The sequence below is a fragment of the Podarcis vaucheri genome, assembly GCF_965113315.1.
Source record: "Podarcis vaucheri genome assembly, chromosome: 1".
In the NCBI taxonomy this organism is placed as follows: domain Eukaryota; kingdom Metazoa; phylum Chordata; class Lepidosauria; order Squamata; family Lacertidae; genus Podarcis; species Podarcis vaucheri.
The window spans coordinates 106,195,697-106,212,616 of NC_138759.1; the positions used below are offsets into that span (position 1 = coordinate 106,195,697).

Here is a 16,920-nt window from a genome sequence, read left to right on the forward strand (position 1 = left end):
CACCCTGTTGCAACAGATTAATAAAGATCAAGGTTACTAGCTGCTTTGCTTCTCAATATTCTCTGGTTGGCCTCTGTTATTTTCTCCTACCAATAGGGAACCTATGTAAGGACTCTATATGGGCTCTTGGATACCCCATAAGGGAAAAGGGCATATTTTTATTTACAACGAGAGAGAGAGAGAGAGAGAGAGAAGGCCTTGGCGTGGCCCTGCAAACGAAACCACCCGGTCCGTTTTCACACATCCCAACACATAGTATGGAAGAAGCAGGGAGAAAGTCTGCATATGCATTTCAGAGGGAAGCTGGCCGATGGATGAACTCGGCGGTTCGACCTCGCGGCGCCCTGCTCGACTAGCTCGGCGCTCTGGCTTCCTCCGAGCCTCTTCCTCGCCCTGTGATTGGGCGGCCAGCTTCCGTTTCTTCCGCACAAACACAGTGACGCGGCTAGAGAAGTCCCGCGCTTCGCCATCTTAGCCCGCGAGAAAATGAGAGAGAGAGCGAGCGAGCGCGAGAGTGAGTGAGTGAGCGCGCGCGCGCGGGAGAGCGAGAGAAGGCGAAGAGCGCGGGAAGCGCACTTTTCCCCTCTTGAGGAGCTGGCGAGGAAGAGGCTGCCGGCGGCGCCATGAGCGGCGCTGACTCCACGACGGGGCCTTGCCCGAGCGGGAGCCTCCGTCCCCTGCTGGAGACCCTGGAAGACCCCGCAGCCGCGCCGGCGGCGCTCACGGACGCGCTTCTGACCCTCACCAAGTGAGTGTCCGGCGAGGGCGGCGGGTCCCTCCTGCGGCCTTGCGGGCAGGCGGGTCTCTGAGAGGGGAAAAGCCTGGGCGGGCTGAGGGGGGGGGGCGAGTCTTATCTCGCGGCCAGGCTTTAGCCCCGGTACTTGTTACCACCACATACACACCTGAGGGATGAGAGATGCTTATTGCGTAAAGAGCGGGGGTTTTTTTGTTGTTGTTTTATTAGGTAGGGCTCCGACCCTCTTCGCTCACTGGCGGGCATCTCTCGAGGGGGGTGGGGTATTTTATTTTTTTTTTGCCGCCTGTCTGCTTCCCTTTTCGTCAAACAAAACTCCTCAGGGGGCTGCGAGGCCGTGAACATTTAAAGTGCTTTGGAACCATTTCGGTTGGGCTTTTAACGACTTTAGAACGCACCTGAGCGTTTCGAAAAGGGCGCGCCGGCGGTTGCGCGCCGTCAATCAACAGGGAAGGCTTTCCTCAGCTTGGGTGATGGGGCGCGGGGGGGGAGATTTGGGGGGGGAGAGAGGGTTTCCCTGTTGGAAGTTTGCCTGCTGCACTGTTACAAGGCAGAGGAGCCCCCTCCGGAAGTGGGCGTGTGATGTGGGTTTCTACCTCTCTGTTTGGAGTTGCTATGGGGGGGGGGAGTACGTTTCCTTTTTCTCTGGAAGGAGTATGTGAGAGCTTCGCATAGGCACCTGTGTGTGTCAGTTGTCTAAGAATTCGATTCCTGTATCTGTGTGCTTCTGTACTTAGGGGGAGTGGTTTTTCCTTTTAAAAAAAATATAGATCAAGTCTTTGTGCAGTCTTGATTCTACTCATGTGTACTTGAGGTATCTAGGAAGCTGCCTTACAATGAATTCCTCTAGCCCAGAGTTGTCTACTTTGGCTGTGTTCAACTTTTCCTGACCTGAGACCCACTTATAACTCAAACATTCATTCATTCATTTTTTGTTATTTGTTTTTATTTGCAGGCCTTTGATATAAGGCCAAAGGGCAGTTTTGAACATCGGACGGAATAAACATACATATGTTCTGCAATGCATAGCTTTAGGAAAGTTTTAAATGTTTGATGTCTTATCACATTTTTAATATTCTGTTGAGAGCCGCCCAGAGTGGTTGAGGAAACCTAGCCAGATGGGCGGGGTATAAATAATAAGAATTGTTATTATCCACACAGTACACAAAAAATTAAAACAGTTACATACAGTGAGGGGGGGAAGTATTCGATCCCCTGCTAAATTTGCCCATTTGCCCTCAATTCAGCAGATTCCAAAGTAGCCACCATGACCAAGACCAAAGAGCTGTCTAAGGATGTCAGGGACAAGATTGTAGACCTGCACAAGACTGGACTGGGCTACAAGACTGTTGCCAAGCAACTTGGTTTGAAGGTGACAACAGTTGGTGCAATACAGTAATTCACAAATAGAAGAAACACAAAATAACTGTCAACCTCCCTCAGTCTGGGGCTCCATGCAAGTTCTCATCTCGTGGAGTTGCAATGATCAGGAGAATGGTGATGAAGCAGCCCAGAGGTACACAGGGTGAAATTGTCAATGACCTCAGGGCAGCTGGAACCATAGTCACCATGAAAACAGTTGGTAACACTATGCCATGAAGGACTGATATTTTGCAGAGCCCGCAAGGTCCTCTTGCTCAAGAAAGCACATGTGCAGGCCTGTCTGCAGTTTGCCAATACACATCTGAATGACCCAGAGGAGAACTGGGTGAAAGAGTTGTGGTCAGAGGAGACCAAAATCGAACTCTTACTCATTATAATGCACATCAATCTCTGACTTTTGTCTTCTGGGTTTCTGGGGTTTTTCCTGCTGTTTTTCTGTCTCTCACAGCTAAAACCTACCATTAAAATTATGGACTGAACATTTCTTTGTCAGAGGGCAAACAGGCAAATTTAGCAGGGGATCAAATACTTTCCCCCCTCACTGTATAGAGGTTGGCACACTTGCTGGTGATCAATTAAGCAAGGATATTTTGATTAGCAGCCCCTGTCTGCTACTTAGCGTCTTAATTCATATGGAATCAGTAAGGGTGTACTTAGTTTTTCACATATGATTTCTCCATCTTGGCTTTATTTCTGTTAAATGAATTACGACATGGTACACCATATGCCATGCCTTGTTGTTCATCTGAGTTTGTATTTACACAATTTTTAGACCTAAGGAACAAATGATTGCTCCTATGTCCTGATATTCAAAGAGGGTGCACTTTCTTTTTCCCATGACTATTAATTTCTAGGGTTTAGCTCCCCCATCTATAGTACCATCAGCCTGGCAATGATCTATACTGTCTGGTAGCAGCAGTTCAGGATTTCAGGCATGGCTCTCTTCTAGCACTCCATGGGGGGTGAAAAGAATTTAACTGGGGCCCTTTTGCATGCAAAGTCTGTGCTCTCTATCACTGAGCCACCACCCTCCCCTTGAAACTGATGCATGAGAATGGCAAGCAAAATATAACCAAATATGCCAGTTTTAATGTAAGTTCAACATTGATTATGCTTTTTAATTCCTTCACATTAAGAAATAGAGCCAATATAGATGAATAGGGTAGGGAGGTGGCACCTGGTTCAGTCACAACAATTTTTTAAAAGTTCATTTAGTATGTCATGCAGTCTGTGCATGGAAACATCCTCCTACCATCTTAGCTGAGAAGAAGAGGAGTTTGGATTTGATATCCCGCTTTATCACTACCGGAAGGAGTCTCAGAGCGGCTAACATTCTCCTTTCCCTTCCTCCTCCACAACAAACACTCTGTGAGGTGAGGGGCTGAGAGACTTCAGAGAAGTTTGACTAGCCCAAGGTCACCCAGCAGCTGCATGTGGAGGAGCGGAGATGCGAACCCGGTTCCCTAGATTATGAGTCTACCTCTCTTAACCACTACACCACACTGGCTCTATGAGTCTTAGATAAGTAGGAAGTAAAGTCTTATCTATGCAAGAGTTTGGCTATTGTGTGCCAAAGGGTGAGCATGAAGAACAGATGCACAATAGAAGTGAATTTAAATATATTGTTTTCATTTACAAAGCTTGCTTTCTGATTAGCTTTGTCAAGATTAGCATATCTTGTGTGCCACTTTCAACCTCTGAGCCACCAAATCAGCATTATTTGCAGTTCTCTGCATCTTCACAGTGGCTGTAAATGCAATCATAGATTCCCTGCTAAGACAGTTTGCAGAATTACTCCCCTTACACTCCCTTGAAAATCTATTCCTGGTGGGTGGGGAATGTGTGTGTGTGCAGGTTGCTGTTTGAGGGAGAAGTTCATAGAATTGTAGAGATGGAAGAGACACCGAGAGTCATCTAGTCTAGCCTCCATCTCAACCATGGCATCTGTGACAGATGGCTATCCACTCTCTGCTTTAAACATATGATGGAGAGTCCACCACCTTCTGAGGGAGCCTGTTCCACTGTCGAACAGCTCTTATCACCAGAAAGTTCTTCCTGATGTTTAGTTGAAATTTTCTTTCTTGCAACTTGAAGCCAATTCCATCACTTGCATGAACAGAGGAGCAATTTAGGATTCATGCCATTATGTGATACTTAGTAAAAGGTAAAAAAGGTAAAGGAACCCTAGACGGTTGGTTGTCCAGTCAAAGGCAACTATGGGGTTGCGGCGCTCATCTCGCTTTCAGGCCAAGGAAGCTGGTGTTTGTCCACAGCTAGCTTTCTAGGTTATGTGACCAGCATAACTAAACCGCTTCTGGTGCAATGGAACACCGTGACGTAAGCCAGAGTACATGGAAACGACGTATACCTTCTTGCCACAGCAGTACCTATTTATCTACTTGCACTGGCATGCTTTCGAACTGCTAGGTTGGCAGGAGCTGTACTTAGTAACATAGTGACATTCACTGTGTTTAAGATCTATGCATTGGCTCCATGCAAGTTTTTGTAAAGTGAGTCAATTTGCTGCTCGTGTTCCTAAGGTTGTATTGGCATTTTTCTGAGAATGCTCTTACTACCAGACTGTGTCACCGGTGACAAGACATTTCTCTGTTTTTTGAAACAGTTGAGAAATCTGTAGATTAAGATTAGTAGTTTTCAAATGGCAGAATGAAATTCTCCTTGCTCCCATGCAAGTTTACTTCATATCAGGGAGTTAATGAACATGACATTCACCACATTAATTGGTGGTTAGACTTGCTTTTCTTAATACTGTAATGGCATTGTGCAAAGGTACTGTTCCAGGGGGTAGTGTATAAAATCAAAAACTCATAGTTATAATGACCCCATGTCCCCATGTCTTGCCTTTCTGATCGAGTGTAAGAGCTCTCAAAGCCCTCCAGAGCCTGTGCAAGATCTTCCTAGAACCCAGTATGCAAAGTGAAGGAAAGAGGAAAGAGCTTCTTAAGGTCTCCAACTTGCTTTCTGGGCTCTGCTTTGGAGGCTCCCACAAGATCTCAGATGGCCCCTTCCAACAGTTGCTCACATGCCTTTTATTTTTGGGGGTCAAGCACATAAAGCTGTGATTGCATAAGTAAAATCCATGTAAGTTGTATCCTTACTGTTTTTTGTTAATCAAGTCTTCAAACACTGTGTGTTTTAAACATTTTATTTTTGTTTTTAAATATTTGATTATGTACATGCAATAGTGAAATGAGTAGAATTTGTTGTATTACACTATAACTTTCATTTCCTTACTTTTATAATGCTTTTTAAAGAACTGAAGAAGCCTTCAATCATTTATCTGCATACCCCTTTCCTGGGTTCTGTTTCTTTGGGTGGTGCTGGAGTGTGGAGGGATGCTGGAAAGAGCATTGCAGTGGCTATTAATATGGGGAGGTAGGGAAAAGCACAAATTGCTTTGTCAGTTATGGTGCTGCAGTATTACTGAGCCAAAATTTAACAGTAATAGCCAACTCCCTTGACATTGTGTTGTTTTCAATAGTATCTTTACTTGCCAAGCATAGTTTACTCTGTGCAAAAGCCTGTTGCTTTTGAAAATGATATATACAGAAGATGTGCCTTTAGCTTTTTAATTTAGGTAATTGCCAAAATGTGCTTTTTTGTCTATGTTGGGCTGTGTAACAGAAAACCTGTTGTGTTTTTCTACATTTAAGTCGCCTGACTGGTGAAGAGGGAAAAGAATTTGCATCTGAAGTTGGGAAACTCTTCCCTCAGCTCTACAAGATATTTAAGGTGTGTATTTAAAATTGTATGGTTTTTAGTAAATCCTCTTTTTAATAAGTATCCCATTCCATGTATAAAGGATACTGAGCCCTTGCCTTTCCCTTTCTGCTATTAACATTCTCCCCCACACTCCAACCTGGTAGTTGCTACTCCCCAGTGGTAATGACTACTACTTTTCCTTACCAAACTAGGTTTGTCATAGACATTTCTTTTTACACTTCATGTGCAGTAAACTTGGTAGGACTAGCAGTTGACATGTGGGCAGCCCTGGCAAAACCTCCAGATCAGCAGCAGGTGGTGGTGGTGAGGTTTGTCAGCTGACAGGCATGCACAACCCTTGTCCATGGCTGAAACTAAATGTCAAAGTTGAATTCAGCTGGTCCTGTTTTTCTTCTATTTAAGCAAAGCTAAGAGATCCATCCTGGTAAACTGTTGGCGTTTTTGTTCATAGGCCCTTGTCAGAAGTAGACCTCTATCGTTTAGTGGGAGTTGCCTCAGCAACTCACCAGCCATGTTAGAAATGGCTTCTGAAACTATACATCCATGAGAGAGAAGGAAAGAGGCAAGGAGCAGCTTTTTACGTGGTATTATGGAATGCTAAGATTTGGAGATCCTGTATGTTAAGATCAGCTTTGGAAGCTGCTGTTCACATGGATCAGGTTAGGTTGTGGCACAAGAGATAGGGCCCTTCATGGTAGAAGGGAAACTGTTGGAGTCTAATGTAGCTGGACTCTGGGGCTCAGAATGGAGAAGCAGTTAGCCAATAAACTAGCTTTTGTATCTGAGGGTGTAGCATATACTATATTTTTTAAAGCAACCAAAAATAGTAGCTGCTTTGCTTTTTATTGACACAATTTAAAAATTCTGAACCATTGCAATTATTTGTCAATAAGTGTTGTCAACATGAGTTAAAACTTTATTCCTTCTTTTTGTAGACATATATTCCTACTGAAAATTCAGAATTGAGCAGTGCAGCTTTGCAAGCCTTAGGATTCTGTGTGTTTAACCCAAAGACTGCTGCTTTGCTATGTGGTAAACAATTTTTTATTCTGTTTCAAAAATTAATAAATAATCCAAATCTGCTTTTTACAGATGGACTGCCAGCAGTATCATAAATATCAATAGAATAAAATATATGTGGTATTGTACTGTACGTACTACTATTCATATCATGTTATTTAGCTCTCTGGCCTGGTGTTACAATGTGACTGAATTGCTACAAGTTTCAATGACTGTAACTCTGGCCCAGTTTTTTGCGACCTGAGTCTGGCAAGAAGACACAGCTTCTGGTTTCAGCATTCTTCAGTGCCTTGTTCTGGGTCTGCCAATATTAGAATCTGTTACCCCTTTTATATCATCGTCATGTGTGTCTGTCCTGTTTCAGAACACAAAAGCAGCAGTGCCTTAGAATGAGTGAGGACTGCATTAGTTCCTTCCCTGCTGAGTTTGTGATACTAGGCATAAACAGATTCACGACCATTGTATCATTTTCAAGTTTCCCCCATGTTTTACCACACTGAAAAATGCCATTTACCTTTTTCTACAGAATCAGAAATACAGGAGTTGCTGTCAATAGTGAACAGTGTTGCTATAAAGGCTGTGGACAAAAACACTCGCACTAGAGCACTTTGGGTGATCTCTAAGCAGTCCTTTCCTTCTGATACTGTTGGAAAGCTGGTGAGTGTTCTCTGTCCCATCTCCTACAAATAACATTTTGTTAAACTAACATGTTCAGTCACCCACATCTCATTTGTGTTTCAGGTACCCAGTATTATTGGTATGTTAGAAACAGTGCTGAATAAAGGAGACTTGCATTCCATGGTGGTTGAATATGAAGCATTAAATGTTATTATACGGTATGTATCAGGTGTTAAATTGTTGAGCAAGTGTGTTAGAAGTGAGGAAGAAAAAACACTTCAGTAACATCTTGGTCACATAAAAAATCAGGGTACATGTTTAGAAAACAGCTTTCACTCTGGTGGTTATTTCTCAAGTCACGAGGGCTATTATATTAAGTCATTGTTGTAGATGGTGAATACCATTTGCTGTTGTAATATTGTAAATGTTGGTATTTCTCTATTGTATAGTTTGCTCTTTGCTGCCTCTGCTTCCCAACTTTCTAGGAAACCCTAGAATTAGCTCAGTTGGTTAGAGCGTATCACTGCTACTGCCAAGTTTGCAGGTTCAATCCCCATACAGGCCGCCTGCATATTCCTGCATGTGAAATGAGGGTGCACCTTAGAGTGCATCAATGACAGTGCACTACAGGGAAGATTTGTAGTGGTGGCCAGACTGTCTTTTCTTACTGTTACTGATCTTCTCCTTGAGAAGCCTTTTGAGACACTCTCCAGTTACTCAGAACACAGTGTGATAGACACTGGTGAAGAAGACCAGTCATTGTTAACTACACAATATTTCTTACAAACCTTGGTCATACTGACAAATATATCTGAACTTAGGCTCATAGAACAGGCTCCATCCCACATGGAAGAACAGGCTGTAAAGTGGGCGAAGCTGATCATCCCTTTGGTTGTCCACTCTGCTCATAAAGTGCAGTTAAGAGGTGCTACTGCATTGGAGATGGGAGTGCCACTTTTACTTCAGAAGCAGCAGGAGGTGGCAGCAGTCACTGAAGAACTTATGACTACGGTAAGAAAGGCCAACATGTTATTTTTTAAAGGATGGGTTTTTGGTTTTTTAAGAATTCCACATATGTGCTTAAGGGCCCTGTCCACTCTAATGATCACTTCATATGACTCCCTACTCCTAGTTTTGCATATATACTTGCAATTATATTTTATGATGTCATACTTCCATATGAAATACTACCATCTTCAGGGCATGAAGGTGATAGACCTCTCCCTCATCACTCCCACGCCCTCCAGCAAGTATTCAGTGTCATTGCGCCTCTGAAGATTGGCTGTTTTGGTTAATAGCTGTCAGTAGACCTACCTTCCACTTTATTTTCAATCCCTTTTCTATTCATCCCTAGTACAGAATTTGCTCTTTCACCGCTGGTGCACACACAGTTGACGTTTTTATAGCCACCACAACCCCAAAATCTCTTCCATAGTTAGTCACTGCCGCATCAAGTGGGGTCAGTGGGGGGGGGGGGAGATGGAGGGAGGAATCATACAAACTAATTTAGTGTTGGGTTATTTTTATAAATAATGTTGTTTGTATTCTTGCAGAAAATAATCCCAGAACTCCAAAAACTATTTGCATCAAAAAATGAAACGTATGTTTTGAAACTTTGGCCTCTGTTTGTTAAGCTGCTTGGCAAAGTAAGTTGGACATTGATTTCTCTTGTTTCAGCTACTGTAGGTGCTGATGATATGGATACATTAACTGCATAAAACAATATTTACTCTTCCAGGCGCTTCATCGTAGCGGAAGCTTTATCAATTCATTGCTGCAATTAGAAGAACTAGGATTTCGTAGTGGGTCACCGGTGGTAAAGAAAATAGCTTTCATTGCATGGAAGAGTCTGATTGATAACTTTGCTCTAAATCCAGGTAGACTAAAATACTAAGCAATTTTGATTTATTTCATTAGCATGCTGAAGTAGAAAAAAGAAAATAATTGTGCGCACTCATGTGATATACTTCCTGTTTGGGAGCAAGTTCTGTTGATTGCAGTTGAATGAATTCTAATGGTTGAGATCTCTGTTTCAACTTAGTAGCAACTTGTGTGTGCAAGTGAAAACAGTGGGGGAGTTGTTAAATGCTGCACTCAGGGCACCCATCATATCACTAGTTAGTCTCTATGCATGTGAGAGTGACGTCTGGCCCTTTTGAATATGCTATACATATCTTGCTGCATCAATAACAAACACAGCCTAATAATAATAATAATAATAATTTATTATTTATACCCCACCCATCTGGCTGGGTTTCCCCAGCCACTCTGGGCGGCTTCCAAAAGAATATTAAAATACTGTGATACATCAAACATTAAAAGCTTCCCTAAACAGGGCTGCCTTCAGATGTCTTCTAAAAGTCTGGTAGTTGTTGTTCTCTTTGACATCTGGTGGGAGGGCGTTCCAACAGGTAGACTTTTGCTTTTTTTGGTGAAAAGGGACCAAAGGTTACCTTCACATGCATAAATAAAAGCAGGAGTTAGAATCATGGAATTGTAGAGTTGGAAGGGACCATGAGAGTCATCTAGTCCAACCCTCTGTATTGCAGGAATCTTTTACCCAAGGTGGGGCTCAAACCTACGACCCCAAGATTAAGAGTCTTATGCTCTACCAGTCTGGCTGAATTACCGTATTTTTCGCTCTATAACACGCACCCGACCATAACACGCACGTAGTTTTTAGAGAAGGAAAATCCGTAGGCATGCCACCCGTAGGCATTTCCTCCATAACACGCACAGACATTTCCCCTTACTTTCTAGGAGGAAAAAAGTGAGTGTTATGGTGCAAAAAATACGGTAAGTTGCTACACAATACATGTGAATTCTTAGGAATGTTTGGAATGGAAAAAGTGTCCACATAGCCACTTCCTTGGGTACAAGAGCTGCCACATCCCTTTTACAGGTGTTTCTCTCTGCATGGTTTGAGCCTTGTGCCAGACCCACACAAATGCTATCCATATATTAGGGAAAGATCTGAAAGGGAGATTCCTGCTGTCTTTCCTATGAACTGGAGCCCTGTGTTATAGAATTATTATACAGTGGAACCTTGTGTTACATACCATCTACCTTACAAGTGCCTCGAGTTACGAGCTCCATTGACCCGGAAGTAGATACCCCTAGTTGCAAACGTTGTCCTGGGATGCAAGTGGAAGTTGAGCGCTGGCGGTGCGGCAGCAGTGGGAGGCGCCATTAGCGAAAGCACGCTAATGTTAAGAATGGTTTTGGGTTACAAACAGACCTCTGGAATGAATTAAGTTCGTAACTCAAGGTACCACAGTATAGTTTAAAAGTGTGCTGGCAAATATCTACTCGTCTGCATTTTTAATGAAGGGATCCAGAAATGACTATAAGTAAAAAAAAAAATTTTTTTTAAACCCATCAAATACTTCCAAAGATTTTGGATACTTTGGAAAAGGTGAGTAGGTTCGGACCTCTGTATTGCATCTCTGATTTCACAAATAAGTAAACAAGTAATAATCAAGTTGTTGTGGTCTTGAAAAAAAAGTTCACCTGAAGTTGAAGCCACAATTCCTCTTCTGAGTTTGAAAACTGATTTTAACTTTAAATCACATGTAACAAAACCAAGTTTCATTTTCTTCCCCCAAGAAATCTTGTGCAGTGCAAAAAGGCTGAAATTGCTAATGCAACCACTGAGTTCCATTCACGTGAGAACAGAAGCTCTGGCACTGACAAAGCTAGAGGTCTGGTGGTATTTACTGATGAGGTTGGGACCTCATCTCCCAGCCCACTTTGAGCAGGTAATCTCATCTTTTATATTAACGCTAATATTAACACTAGTTAAAGCAGATTTCCCAAAAAGTTCTTAGCTTTGTTTTCTCTTATTTGACTTGTGCATTAACTTCATTGGGTCTAGTCTGATTAGGACTAGTATTGAATACCACCCTTACCTGCATAATGGAGAATTTATAGTTATGATATGTCTAGTAGTTGATAGGAACAGATAAGACCTAGGAGACCAAAGTTCAACTCTCAATTCAGTCATGAATTTCACAGGATGATCTTGGGCCAGTTACTGTGTCTCAGCCTAACCTTCCTCACAGGGTGGTTGTGAGGCTAAAACAGAAAGAAGTATGGCCATGTAAACCTTGAACTACTTGGAGAAAAGGTGGGATATAAATGTAATAAATATGTGATTAAAGCTGATCTGCAGAAACCATTAAACCAGAGTATTTGGATTTATGCTGATTTTAGTTCAATTGAGCTGGCTGAACTAGTTTGTGGGTGGCATTTAATATTAGTGCCCAAATGCATCACTGTTGCCTCTTACTGTCGAGACTATGGAGCCTTAAGCACACTTACTACAATCATGGAACTACAAGTACAGCTGAAGTCTATTAAAACCTTATTTTCATTCATGTGCTAGATAAAGACTTTAGTAGATTCCTACATGGAAGTCTGTTGTTTGTTTGGGCAGTTTAGCCCCAACCTGTTAAGTTGCTTCTGTTTGTGCCTCATGGTGTTTTTTCCCCTTTTAGGTTTGTGTGCCATTGATTCAGAGCACTTTAAGCTTAGATTCCGTTCTACAAGGAAATTCATCACGGTTAGCTATTAACCAGAGTTTACTAACACCAGGTTCTGCACACAAATCAGGTAGGAGGGAAATCTCTTTCTGACTATGATTCAGATGCAACAAATCTGAAATCTAAAAATTCAAATACTGTGTTTTATATCATGGGGTTACATATGCATGGACTTATCCTTAGCACCACCTACCCTGTTGTAATGGATATATTTCAGTTTGTACAGCCTCATATGGAAAGGTTCTTCAGTATGTGTACTTAAGAATTTGTCTTTTTTGCACATTTGTTGCATCTGAATCATATCTCCAGTGTATTAAACTATAAGATTCTGTGGCTACAGTCTTTAAGAGCTCTTGCAATTACTTCTCTAAAACAAATATTCAGACTACATGTAAAGCTTTGAGATTAGCAGCATAGTCTGAGCCTGTTTTTTGAAATAGAAGCCATGGTTAAGTCTTTTGATCTCCCCTCCCCCCAAAATCATTTGTTTATCTATCATTTTTGTGTTTTTTCGTGTATATAAAAGTTTCTGTGGTTGAAGTAATGTACTACTGGTTTTATTTAGGTGCTTTCCCCAACGGAACCCCTGCAAATCAAAGGATGAGCCTGAGTTCTAGTACAGGAGTTACAGCCATTCCATCAATTCAACTTCTAGGAATCGAAATGCTACTTCACTTTTTCATGGGACCAGAAGTTTTGACGTTTTCCAAAGAAAACAACATTGCACTTAGTTTAGGTAATGTTATACATTTTTTGGAAAGTTCAAGCAGCTTATAATACCACAACACAAGTCTACGCTGCTAGCTGCTCTGACAATTGATAAGAATGATAGAACTTGTGCTTTCTCTTCCCACTTAGAACCTCTTCAGCACTCAGTAATCACCAGTCCTTCGTTCTTCTGTAAGCATGCCAGCACATTCATAAATGCAGTTCAGGTTGGCTTCATTGCAGTTGGAAAAGATGCTTCTGGTAAGATTATTTCCCCCCCCCCTAAGAATATTGCTTCGTGCTATGCAAGTTGATAGAAAGGATTCTTCTAAATGGGCAGTAGTCAAAACTTGATTTATCTAGCTCTTCATTGGGTTATTAATTTGCCCTTAATTCATTCTCTGTCTTGCAGATACTAGTCTAAGTGCTATATGGAAGGCAATGATTCGTTTTGTGAAAGGGGCAATTGAATCAGGTAAGTTGATATATTAATGTTCTGGTGTAGACTATAATAAAAGCTTATGAGGATTATTGGAAAGTAAGAGTGTGGACAAGTAAGTGCACCATCCAGGTAAAAGTATTCTAGGCATGAAGAACCTGGCTCTAACACTCAGTGTCCAGGAACTGGTGCTAACTTAAACTGAGTAACAAATGATAGAGTTGAAAAACACATACATTTTTCAGTTCTGCTTAGAGCTGTGTCTAAACAAATTGGTAGAACATTTAACACGAACAAAGTGAATTCCAGGCCACTATTTCTAAACAGCAATAATTTACCTGAAAGCAGAACTCGGTTTAAAATTTGCAGCAAGAGCATTAATGCAGCTCTGTCCTTTAAGGTGGGCAATGCTGCAGGTTTTGCAAGACCAAATTGTATTCAAGGCCTAATTTTGCGTCGCTTGTTTTTAGGGAGCAAGAGAGAACGGCAAAGCTCAGACGTACTCACTATGTTACTTCAGGCCTTAAAAAACATTGTTGTGTCAAATGAACTATCTGTGTTAAAGTCAATGGTAAGTTGTTTATTATAGTCTATAAGTGTTTATATAGCTATTAAATTATGATAAGAGGTGGCATATCTACAGATTATATGATCTCTGAACTGGTCCCATTGGACATTGTTTGGGACAGCATTTGCTCTGGTGAGTAGCGCTTGCTCCCAGTGCTGATATTCATTAAGCTAATGTGCTATACAGCACTCGCTGCTTAGTTGGCACAGGATTTTCAAGCTAAGTATTGTTGGAATTGGTCTTTCCAGTCTTGTGGATCACTGCTTCTGTTAATCCTTGATTTCCTCTTTGTACCCCTAACCTTATGAAACAAGATGAATGTTTTTTCCTCATGTTTACAGATAAGGTTTAGTATTCATGCTACGTAACTATTTTAGATGAATAATTATGTTTTGTTTCCTCCTTTAGTCCCTGATAGAAATCACAATCAAAGAACTGCCTCCAAAAGTACTAGGATCCCCAGCCTATCAGGTTGCTGACATGGATCTTCTGAATGTAAGTGGGCTTTGTGTTTGTGTGTATAAAGCTTATCCTACCCATCATGTCACTTGTACAATATATAATAGGCAGATGACCTTTGTTCTCTTGACAAAGCATAACTAGTAAGACGCATGTATGCTTTAGCTAGAAATGTTTCTGAGTATTTATGTATACTACAGCATAGTATATAAGGAGCCTGACTCCTTTTCTTTGAGTAGTGACCATACCAGAAAATATTGGCAGGAGTCGGATGGAGGGCTCCCTGTTTAAAACATTAACTATTTTAGCCTAAGATTGCCAAGGTTCTATTAGTAAGAAAAGCTGGAAAGAGAGATATTGACATTTCTAGGGCGCAACAAAATACAATATGCCTTGAATATAAAAAAGGTAAAGGGACCCCTGACCATTAGGTCCGGTCGCGGATGACTCTGGGGTTGCGCATTCATCTCGCCAGCATGACTAAGTCGCTTCGGGCGGACCAGAGCAGTGCACAGAAACGCCGCTTACTTTCCTGCCGGAGCAGTACCTATTTATCTACTTGCACTTTGATGTGCTTTTGAACTGCTAGGTGGGCAGGAGCTGGGACAGAGCAACGGGAACCCACCCCATTGCAGGGATTCGAAACACCAACCTTCTGATTGGCAAGCCCTAGTCTCTGTGGTTTAGACCACAGCGTGACCTGCGACCCTTGAATATACCAGTTTCTTAATCATAAGCTGAATGTGTATCTGATTGTAGCATCAAGTGTAGCATTTCTGAGATCAGAGATCATAAATAGATTGTTGTAGCTGATTAATAGCCATTTAAGGGCTTCAGGTTTTCCCCACTAGCTCTCTTTCTTTGAAAAATTTCTTTCCAAAAGTCTTATACAAGGTGTGACCGGAAAGTTTGGTGAATGGTCACAGAAATTGGACAGCAAGAAATATTCAAACATGCATGGGTTGCAGGCCTTCAAAGTAGGCTCCCTCTGATACAATGCACCATTGACAACGTTCGTAGAACTGTTGGAAACTTCTGGAGAAGTCCTCTTTTCATACTGCTTTCAGTTCCCTCATCACAGCAGCTTGGACATGTGAAATGTTGGGAAATCTGTGCGTTTTCAGTCAGATTTAAGTTTTGGAAAAAGAAAGAAATCCGGTGGGGCCAGATCTGGAGAATATGGAGGGTCGGACAACTCAGTAACATCAGTAATGATTTCACGCAGAATATGCAATTCTTCCGCCATCATTCAGATGGACGAACGCTGATCTCACATCAATAACTCACAAACTCTCTCGAAATTTGCTGCTGTTCTGCTCGTTGATGGTCTGCCAGACAGGGTCATCTTCGATGGTTTGCTGCCCTTCACAGAAATGCTTGAACTACTCATACACGTGTCTTTCGAGTTACAGCTTCATCTCCATACACAATTGTGAGCATTTTGTGGGTTTCCGATGCTGATTGTATGTTCAAATATTTCTCGCTGTCTGATTTCTGTGACCATTCACCGGACTTTCCAGTCACATTTTGTAATTGCATATGAGCACGGTGAACACAGATCACATTTTGGGATTGAATCATTTAGCAATGATCTGTTCCTTGAAACTGAAACATAATTGTTGACCCCTGTAGCTTAATCCAGCGAGCAGGTGTTGTTGATGCTTCTACGGGATAGAATACGTAAGACAGAATAGAGCCATATGTTTGTGAAATATTGCCAAACATAGCAGACTTGTTGACTAAGTACTGTGGCTTTTTTCCTTGCTAGGGGACTCCAGCATTGTTTTTAATTCAGCTTTCTTTCCATGAAGATCTGTTGAAATGCTATGTTCAAGATGAAAGGTAGGTACTAAGAGCAAAGCTTTTCTATACCCTGGTATTTATATATCCTAATATCTGAATTCATTTGGGCTGATCTGATTACTATAATGTTCTGCTTTAAAATGTAACTAATATTTTTTCTTTTCCTCCTCAATCTATAAGTCAAAGTTATTACAACTTTGTTGAATGATGTAGTTGCTAAATAATTTGAAGTTGCTGAGTGTTTCTTCTGTTTTCTTTTAAATCAGGTTTTTCTTGAACTATGAATCACTTGTAGGATGTGTTTTGTCTGGCCCTACATCTCCTCTGACTTTTAGTGAGTCTGTATTCACAATTGTCAACCAAAGCTCAAAGTATCTGGAAAATAAGGAGCACCTCTGGAGAATGTGGAGTATTATAGTTAACCCCTTAACTGAGTGGATTAACCAGGTACAGTGTGTTGGTTCTACCTAAATGACTATACATGGAAATACCAAAGAATGTAAGTTGCTGGAATTGCATTTTAAAAGTATAGTGTCTGTAAAATGATCTCGGATCCAGTCAGGCACAAAAAGCCAGAATTCCCATGTGTCTTAATGATGATGCATGTCTAGAGTAAAAGTGAAAAATATTTTAGAAAAACAAAGCTAAGGATACCAGGTTTCTTTGAGTGTATAAAGTTCAGTTGTTGTTGTTTTTTCCCTTTAGACAAATGAAGTAAATCAAGGTGATGCTTTGGAACATAATTTCAATGCACTTTACAGTGCATTGTTCCTCCCTGTGAATACCATATTCCCATGTTCTGAATTTCCACAGGTAAGAAACTAATTGCATTTTTTTTTTAAAAAAAGAAAGAAGTGTGTGTAGCAGTAATCTTAGACCAGAA

At 41.4% G+C, this 16,920-nt stretch overlaps 1 protein-coding gene across 2 annotated transcripts in view; it reads left to right on the forward strand.

Annotated features, from left to right (window-relative positions):
• Positions 1 to 499: 499 nt before the first annotated feature.
• RIF1 (replication timing regulatory factor 1) overlaps positions 500 to 16,920 on the forward strand; it is a 34,228-nt gene continuing 17,807 nt past the window's right edge. For both annotated transcript variants that reach the window (XM_082196947.1, XM_082196948.1), the window contains exons 1-18: positions 500 to 748; positions 5,812 to 5,890; positions 6,817 to 6,913; positions 7,428 to 7,558; positions 7,643 to 7,737; positions 8,341 to 8,530; positions 9,073 to 9,165; positions 9,258 to 9,396; positions 11,126 to 11,277; positions 12,016 to 12,130; positions 12,626 to 12,796; positions 12,919 to 13,029; positions 13,181 to 13,243; positions 13,678 to 13,778; positions 14,184 to 14,270; positions 16,003 to 16,076; positions 16,304 to 16,484; positions 16,743 to 16,850. In XM_082196947.1, the coding sequence (XP_082053073.1) occupies positions 624 to 748; positions 5,812 to 5,890; positions 6,817 to 6,913; positions 7,428 to 7,558; positions 7,643 to 7,737; positions 8,341 to 8,530; positions 9,073 to 9,165; positions 9,258 to 9,396; positions 11,126 to 11,277; positions 12,016 to 12,130; positions 12,626 to 12,796; positions 12,919 to 13,029; positions 13,181 to 13,243; positions 13,678 to 13,778; positions 14,184 to 14,270; positions 16,003 to 16,076; positions 16,304 to 16,484; positions 16,743 to 16,850 (2,112 nt within the window). In that variant the 5' untranslated portion in view covers positions 500 to 623. The remainder of the gene's footprint in view (positions 749 to 5,811; positions 5,891 to 6,816; positions 6,914 to 7,427; positions 7,559 to 7,642; positions 7,738 to 8,340; positions 8,531 to 9,072; positions 9,166 to 9,257; positions 9,397 to 11,125; positions 11,278 to 12,015; positions 12,131 to 12,625; positions 12,797 to 12,918; positions 13,030 to 13,180; positions 13,244 to 13,677; positions 13,779 to 14,183; positions 14,271 to 16,002; positions 16,077 to 16,303; positions 16,485 to 16,742; positions 16,851 to 16,920) is intronic.